We start from the raw sequence: 9,380 nt of genomic DNA, 5'->3' as shown, positions 1-9,380 counted from the left end.
ATTGAAAATAAATTTAAAAAATTTATACATAAATAGCACTATGATTGGTGCAACTTACCAAACAAATACCTCTAAAATAGTAGAAAAATTAACTACAAAATCAGGGTTATACAATATCTAATTAATAATAACAAAATAATAGCAAAACGACACCAAAATAGTGACAAGACAACAGCAAAAATAGTGAAAATAGCAGCAAAAAGCAGTAGGTTATTTTTACAAATTCGGGCCGAGCTGAGGCCAAGCCAAAAAAAGCTTACCCAAGGCTTGGCTCGTTTAGAAAACATGCCTCATTTTTTTGCCTAAGCCTATTTTTCAAGCCTATATACTTTTACACAAATGCTTACACTTTTCGAACATGTCTTTGAGTCAGGAGACTCAGTCCATGACTAAGTCTAAATACAAAAGGAAAGAAAATGTTAGTGGAGTTATAATCCCCAACAAAAAAGTAAAGCCTCACAGCAATGAAATTGAATCTCATTTATGCATCCAAGCGATTGATTGTGGCATGATTGGGCAATAAAGTGCCCCATATCGTGCCACACTGGAGGTAAACTCAAATCCAAACGAATTCTTAGTTAGGTAATCAAAATAGAATAAAAGACATAATTGGGTGACTATTTTCATATACCCATAAAACATAATTTTCAACAAAAATTTAACGTTTCACGTCATCATTTAATAAATAAAATTTAACAGATGAACTAATTTGTATATTTCAAATATATAAAAGTTAATTTACTCTTTATTTTTAATAAAAGGGCTGAAATGCAATCTTCCTCAAATATTGAAACTTAACTAATAATTTTATCTTTACAGTCTTATATTCATCTCAATAAAAACTTACCATCCAACCATTTATCATAATATATAATATTTTTTAGTACATCTTATTATGTAATATTTACATATAAATAATTAGAATCGTCATGCTTTACTTTACCATTAAGGTTTCGTAAAAGAATCATATCCATCCAAGTAAAATTTATAATTTTAAAAATTATAATGAAAAAATAAAACATATTCAAATAATTTAATTAAATTTAAATAAAAATTAATTATCATTCAATCTTAAATTTTAAAATCGCATTATCTAAAAATCGTTAAAAATATTCAAAAAATTGCATGTCTATCCCGCAAACCATGCGAAAACCAAACACGTAATTTTTATAAAAAAAATTCGTCACTAAAAATAGCCATGAATTTTCACCTATAAAAGATCCTCGCCAACATCATTGTTCTTCAGACCTGCAATAACAAAGCAAATAATAACAATCACCGGCGGATCCCCATTCTCCAGCAATTAAACGCAGGTCCCGTTCATTCCTGGTGCGTTTAATAATCCCTTTACACGCCATGGACATGAAGAAGGTCTCCACCGCCATCATTGTTGCTGCTGCCTCAATGAGCGCCGTCATGGCTGCCGGTGCACCTGCTCCTTCCCCTTCCGCCGGTGGTTCTAGTCCTAGCTCCTCTCCTTCTTCCGTCACAGCATCAGGACCAGATTCCAGCGTAGCTGCCGCGACCTTGCCTGTTCTTGGATCATTGGTTGGGGCTTCCATTGTTTCTTTGTTTTCTTACATGCTACATGTATGAAAAATCTAACATGTGAACGAATATTTTATTTATTTTTTATTTTTTTGTAAGAAACATGTGATGAATATTGAAAAAATTGAAATGGAGCTTTGAAAAAGTATTTTGTGTTTATGCTTTTACTTTTCGATTTATTCAACTAATAACATGAAAATAACAATGAATTATTGAACTAATAACTAGTATGTAATTAGATTAATGCAGGGTGAAGTTGGATTTATTTTTAGGGTAATCGAGATTAAAATATATATATTTTATAAGAGTCAAAATACATATTTAATTATATTTTGTGGTATTTAAAATGATTAAATTAAAAATTTAGCAATTTTATGCTTAAATTATAACTTTATCATATATTTAAGGGTAATTATAAAAATAGTCACTTTTGTTTGTCTCAGATTACATTTTAGTCACTTACGTTATCGTTTGTTACAAAGTGGTCACTCTTATTAAGCTCCGTTACCTCTCTAATAGCAATCCTAAGTGGTAGTCCAAATCAATTTTAAATGCCAACTTGAATGTCCAATTGGGACTAGAATAGGTTTTTTAATTAACTAAATTTAATTAATTGTAAATTTTAAATTAATTACACCTTGATTGGAAAATAAAAACAGTTGGTCCCCTTTTTCTTTTAGCTTTCTTTTTCATTTTGATTGAAAAAACTATTCTCATCCCAATTGGCATTTAGAACTCATTTGGATTGTTATGTAGGATTGTTGTTACGGAAGTAACGGAGATGAATGGCAAAGTGGATACTTCGTAACAAAAATGTAAGTGCCTAAAACATAACATTTCAAATATAAGGAACTAAAATGTAATCTAAGATAAATAAAATTGACTAATTTTACATTTTATCTTAATTTATGTTTTTTTGAATTTTGGATAGTCTAAACCAATTTAAGAGAGGGTGTAAAGCACTTATCAACCCCTTCCTTTTCCCTCTTACCACTAAAGAGGGTGAAGAAAGGAATGAAGACAAAGAGGGTTTTGAATATATTTTTATTTTTTTTATAGTTGTAATTAATTGAATTCTATATTATAATTAATTGGATATTTATTTATAGATGTTTTATAATTGTATTTTCTTTGTACTTTCTGAATTTTAAAAAAAAAATTCAAATTGACTCAGGTTAATTTTGTGGTCTATTTTACTATTAAAATATAATAGTATGGAAAGAAGGGCACTGACGGGAATATTCTTCATATACTTTATGACTGTTCCAAAGCTGAGGAAGAAGTATGGATGCAATTCATTCCGAATTCATTTTACTCCAAGTTCTTATCTGTGCCACTTTTGTTCTGGGTGAATGTCAACTTTACTAATAAACTAAATTTACAATGTGATCATCCTGTTCTGTATATTATGCTAGTTTGTATGGATATAAAAGAATTTTTTTGTTTTTGGAATATGCTTGTAAGATTGGCTTGAAGTTGGGTTGTGAATGTTAATAACATAAGAGGGAATCAACGATCAAGGTTAAAAATCGAATCAAACCAAGCACTTGGCAGCAATCAATAGCTGGTTGCATCAAATTGAACACAGATGGTGCAAGGAAACTTCATACTAGACTTGCTTGCTCAGCTGAGATTGCTAAACCATGGTAGATGGATATTTGGCTACGATCACAATATTGAGAAATGTAGTGTTGAACAAGCAGAACCTTGGCCAATCTATAGTGGCCAATCAAGAACTTTGCACTTGAGCACGAATGGTTCACATTGAGCATATTTAAGGAAATCTAATGGAGCAGTTAATGCCTTAGCAAATTATTTGACTGTATTTGACTGTGTTCGAAAATTCAATGGGTTGCGTACTGGGGCAACACGACGAGTCAGGAAAGAAAGAAAAGGCGATCTACTATCTCAGTAAAAAGTTCACTGAATATGAGGCAAAGTATTCATCCATTGAAAAATACTGTTGCGCTCTGGTTTGGGTAGCTTGGAGACTCAGGCAATACATATTGTATCATACGACATGGTTAATTTCAAAGCTAGATCCAATAAAGTACATGATGGAATCACCTGCACTCTCAAGAAGAATGGCACGGTGGCAGATCTTACTATCGGAGTACGACATCGTCTATGTGAGTCAAAAGTCAATAAAAGGAAGCACAATAGCTGACTTCTTGGCAACCCGAACAATGGATGAATATGAGCCATTGAGATTTGATTTCCTGGATGAAGATTTGATATGCATTACAGAAAAAAAAGGGCGAGTCATCAAAAAAGAAGTCATGGAATATGAGCTTTGATGGTGCATCGAACGTATTGGGGCATGGGATTGGAGCAGTCTTAATATCGCCAGAAGGGAACCATTACCCACTAACTGCCAGGCTGAACTTCTTCTGTACTAATAACATAGCGGAATATGAGGCATGTATCATGGGACTTCGTGCAGCTATTGAATGAAACGTCAAAACTTTAGAGGTATACGGAGACTCAGCCTTGGTGATTTACCAAATCTGTGGAGATTGGGAAGTGAGAGACTCGAAACTGGTTAACTATAGAGATCTAGTGGCAGAGTTGATTAAAGAATTCGAAGAAATAACTTTTAATTACCTCTCACGAGAAGAAAACCAATTGGCTGATGCCCTGGCCACTTTGGCTTCAATGTTCAAAGCAAACAGAGAAACAGAAATAATGCCTCTTCAAATGAGCATATATGAAGTCCCTGCACATTGTTTCAGCATTGAAAAAGAGCCAGATGGATGGCCATGGTTCCATGATGTCTTAGAATATATCAAGAATCAAAAGTATCCCGAACAAGCAAACGAGAACGACAAAAGAACAATCAGAAGAATGGCAGCGGGATTCGTTCTTGATGGGGACATCCTGTACAAAAGAGGAAAAGATCAGGTGCTCTTGAGATCCGTAGATGCTATTGAAGCCAGAAAAATACTTAAAGATGTCCATAAGGGAATTTACGGGACACATGCCAATGGTTTCACTATGGCCAGGAAAATTATGAGACTCGGATATTACTGGCTGTCGATGGAAAGCGATTGCATTAATTTCACACGAAAATGCTGCAAATGTCAAATTTATGGTGATAAAATTCATGTAGCCCCTTTTCCCCTTCACGTCATGACTTCTCCGTGGCCTTTTTCTATGTGGGGCATAGATGTTATAGGGCCAATTTCCCCAAAAGCTTCTAGTGGACACCGATTCATTTTTGTAGTTATTGATTACTTCACAAAATGGATAGAAGCCGCATCATTTGCCAATGTGACAAAGACTGCGATTTGCAGGTTTTTGAAAAAGAAAATCATTTGTCGATATAGCTTGCCTGAAAGAATCATTTTAGATAACGCCTTGAATTTGAACAACAAGATATTGAAAAAAGTGTGTGAGCAATTCCAAATAAAGCATCATAACTCCTCGCCCTATCGCCCAAAGATGAACGGAGATGTTGAAGCGACCAACAAGAATATTAAGAAGATTATTGGGAAAATGACCAAGACATATAAAGACTGGCACGAGAAGCTACCATTTACTTTGTATGCATATCGCATATCTGTACGGACATCTACGGGGGCAACTCGTTTCTCTCTAGTCTATGGAATGGAAGCTGTGCTACCTATCAAAGTTGAGACCCCCTCTCTACGAGTCTTAATAGAGTCAAAATTAGAGGAAGCAGAATGGGTTCGAGCTCGATATGACCAGTTAAAACTCATCGAAGAAAAACGTCTAAAGGCAATTTGTCATGGACAGATGTACCAAAAGAGAATGATCGTAGCTCATGATAAGAAGGTACGGCCAAGAAAATTCCACGAAGGAGAACTCGTGCTGAGAAATATTCTTCCAATACAAAGAGACCTGCGAGGAAAATGGGTACCGAATTGGGAAGGACCATAAGTCGTAAAGAAGGCATTCTCGGGTGGAGCTTTGATTCTTACTAAGATGGATGGAAAGGAGTCACCGAATCCAGTGAACTCAGATGCTGTGAAGAAATACTATGCCTAAAAAAAATAAAAAAGGGTGATCAAGGCGAAAACCCGAAAAGGGTGTCTTGATTAACACAAAAGATTAGGATGAAAACCCGAAAGGGCGTTCTAATGAAGCAAGCACTGGTTTAAAAAGTAAGGCGTTTTGAACGGTGGGTCAAATAGTGAGACTACAGTATTTGAAGCATTTCTGAAAGCTCGAAATCTTCTACGCAAAAAGCCATGCTCGAAAAGATTCTTGATTGAGGAACGTGGAAGAGTTCATGCATTGAATATCTAGAACATTTGTATTCATTGAATGCAATCCCTTTTCTCTTTATGACACTCTTTTACTATCATTGGTTAACTTTCTTTGTTTGCTACATTTGAAATGAATAAATGTGAGGTATCCTTTTGTCCCTACCTGACCATTTTCATTCATCTCATTATGTGGTTCATTTACATGATAAATAGTGAAATGACATACTCTAAACAAAAGAAATGTTAAGCATTACTCGGGTAAGAATTTGATAAGTACAAGAGCCTCAACGCAAGGACAAAGCTCAACCAGGGGCAAAAGAGTGATATCTGAGAAACACAGATTATTCGTGAAGAGAAAGTCAAGAGTCGAAGCAATGAACGCGGATCATCAAAAATCGTGACGAAAAAGAGATATATGACAAACATGCCTAAAGCTCATAGCATAATCATGTAGGCATAAAGGCATTAAAGACAAACATGTGCATATTATGATAACATCATGAATGACATATACAGGTACTCCAGCGGAGCAAGAGGATACAACGATAGTTATACTGAATCAAGGAAAAGACACCTGAGCTCCACCAGATGACATCTTTTGGTATGTGGATGTTTCATTTCTGTTTTAAAAAAAATCAACTCATAATTGCGAGAGGTGAGTTGAGCCTCGGGGCACGCTAATGTATTTTCAATTACTGTTTGTCAAAAAAATCAACTCATATTGCGAGAGGTGAGTTGAGCCTCGGGGCACGCTGAGGTATTTTCAATTATTGTTTATAAAAAAAAATCAACTCATTTTGCGGGAGTTGAGTTGAGCCTCGGGGCATGCTGAGGTATTTTCAATTATTGTTTGTCAAAAAAATCAACTCATATTGTGAGAGGTGAGTTGAGCCTCGAGACATGCTGAGGTATTGTTAATTTTTTGTATGTTTCAAAAATCAACTCATATTGCGAGAGGTGAGTTGAGCCTCAGGACACGCTGAGGTAATTTCAATTTCTGTTTGTCAAAATCAACTCATATTGCGAGAGGTGAGTTGAGCATCGGGACACGCTGAGGTATTGTCAATTTTTTGTATGTTTCAAAAATCAACTCATATTGCGAGAGGTGAGTTGAGCATCGGGACACGCTGAGGTATTGTCAATTTTTTGTATGTTTCAAAAATCAACTTATATTGCGAGAGGTGAGTTGAGCATCGGGACACGCTGAGGTATTGTCAATTTTTTGTATGTTTCAAAAATCAACTCATATTGCGAGAGGTGAGTTGAGCCTCAGGACATGCTGAGGTATTTTCAATTTCTGTCCTTCAAAAAAAAATCAACTCATATTGTGAGAGGTGAGTTGAGCCTCAGGACACGCTAGGGTATTTTCAATTGATGTTTTTTCAATTTACGCTTTTCAAAAATCAACTCATATTACGAGAGGTGAGTTGAGCCTCGGGGAACGCTGAGGTATTTTCAATTAATGTTTTTTCAATTTATGCTTTTCAAAAATCAACTCATATTACGAGAGGTGAGTTGAGCCTCGGGTCACATGCCAAGGTATTTTCAAAATCTGTTTTGCAAATTCTGTTTTCAAAAAAATCAACTCATATTGCGAGAAGTGAGTTGAACCTTTGCTCACGTGCTGAGCTATTTTCAATTTCTGTTTTAATGTCTAGTTTTTAAAGAGTCAATTCATATTGCGAGAAATGAGTTGAGCTCAAGATCACATGCCGAGTAAAGAATAAAGATTAGAGTTGGTTGAAGACACCAGATGTCGCCTCCTTGAAATTACAGTGAAGGAGATCGAAGATTTCAGCATGGCATCCCTGTGCTTATAGGGAATAAGTTGAAAACAGTAGATTTGGCATCCCTGTGCTTATATGGAACAGATCGAAGATAGCAGATCTGACATTCCTGTGCTTACAGTGAAGCAGATTGAAGATTTCAGCATGGTATCACTGTGTTTATAGGGAACAAGTTAAAGATAACCGATTTGGCGTCTCTGTGTTGACAGAGAGCAGATCGAAGATAACAGTTTTGGCGTCTCTGTGTTGACGGAGAGCAGATCAAAGATGATAGATTTGGCGTCTTTGTATTGTCAGAGAGCAGATCAAAGATGACAGATTTGGCATCTCTGATTAGGCGGGGAGCAGATCAAAGATAGTAGATATCGCCTTCCTGAGTTGCAGTGAAGCAGATTGAAGCTGTCAAGAGGCCATTTAAAGAAGATAAAGTACCAAGAAATTAAAATTCAGCGAGACTAAGCAAAATTGGCCATTTTGGAGTCTTTGCTCCATTCTCGTTACACGACAATGAGCAAAGAGGGGCAACCGTAATGGCCAATTTTGGCCCAAGCAAACAAGCCAAAAAAAAAATCCACATAACCAACTTTCAAGTCCATTTACAATGTTAAACAACCCAAGACAAATTGCCCAAACCCATTAAAGTAACAAAACCCAAATAAAATAAATAAAATAAATGTCTATTTGCAAAACCCACACCAGCCTAAAAATTTTTAAAACCCAAAAGAAGCCCAATAAACCTAAAAGCTTAGAAACCCTAGCCCACAAAATATTTTCTGCTAAAAAAGGACCCTAGCCACCAAAGCATTGCAGCCGCCGCTCCTCCCATGTATGCCACCTCGGCCACCACGCCCTGACCGTCACCTCTTCCACACGTCGCATGGCACCTGCAACAGAGACAAAAACAACAGCAAGAGAAAGCATGCGAATGATGGAAAAAAATAAACAAAGGAACAAAAACAAAAAATATGGAATGAATGTTTGGTAGATCGGCTTTAAAAAGCCAAAATCTATCATTTGTAAGGGGTTTTTTTTTTGAATTAAAAAAAGAAACCGATTGTAAAAGGGGGAGACATTAAGCAAACATAATAGCAAGAAAACCAAAAGGTTGATTTCGTTTCCATTTTCGTTTTAAGTTCTAAAATTCATATATTCTGTTTTCTTTTGATTTTTATTTTTTTAGACATCCGAAAATAAACAGAAATAAAGAGAAGGGAGGGGACTTACCAAAGCCTGGAATCGTGTCACTAGAGCCTCTGGTCCGTGATTGAGACTGATTCAAAAGGGAAATAAAAAGGGGTCTATCCTCATAAACTCTCGGACGCCTTGAACAGAGGTGGAAAACCCCTTTTCGCATACCCTTAACCACCATCTACGGTGGGAACTACGGCGGCCTCAAAAAGCCACGACGATGGCGGCGATGATGGGTGTTAAAGCCCTAGCCGAAATGAAAAAATGGAGGAGGGAGAGAGAGTTTAAGGGATTGTTTCAGTTTTTTTATTATTTTGAAGGCTAAAATGATTTTTGTAACAAAAATTGGGCCTTATATACACTCACAAAACGACAGCGTTTTGGGTGGGTGGTCTAAGTGCCGAAACGGCACCGTTTCATCTGACCCGAATGTGACCCGACCCGCGCCCACGGAGGATCCGCGCATTTTGACCGGATGGTCTATTTGTGCATGGGATCCTTCTACTTTCTTGGTGCGTTCCAATGTGGTCCTCCTTTTTTATTTCGAATTCGCCCCAAATTTGTGTTCCAAAATTCAATATAGTCCTTTTTTAATTATTCAACCATTTTGTTATTAATTAATCAAATT

General features: G+C 36.2%; 1 protein-coding gene across 1 annotated transcript; it reads left to right on the top strand.

Annotated features, from left to right (window-relative positions):
- The first annotated feature begins 1,217 nt into the window (after positions 1-1,217).
- On the top strand, positions 1,218-1,693 carry LOC108471916 (arabinogalactan protein 23-like). The gene has a single exon (XM_053021625.1). The coding sequence runs from the start codon at positions 1,357-1,359 to the stop codon at positions 1,594-1,596; it is 240 nt and encodes a 79-aa protein (XP_052877585.1). The 5' UTR covers positions 1,218-1,356; the 3' UTR covers positions 1,597-1,693.
- Positions 1,694-9,380: the final 7,687 nt, after the last annotated feature.

This window comes from Gossypium arboreum, chromosome 11, assembly GCF_025698485.1.
Source record: "Gossypium arboreum isolate Shixiya-1 chromosome 11, ASM2569848v2, whole genome shotgun sequence".
NCBI classification, from domain to species: domain Eukaryota; kingdom Viridiplantae; phylum Streptophyta; class Magnoliopsida; order Malvales; family Malvaceae; genus Gossypium; species Gossypium arboreum.
This window is presented reverse-complemented; position numbering and strand designations above follow the sequence as displayed.

What these genes read in the sequence shown, in the direction of transcription:
- LOC108471916 (XM_053021625.1), top strand. Translation starts at nt 1,357, where the DNA reads ATGGACATGAAGAAGGTCTCCACCGCCATCATTGTTGCTGCTGCCTCA.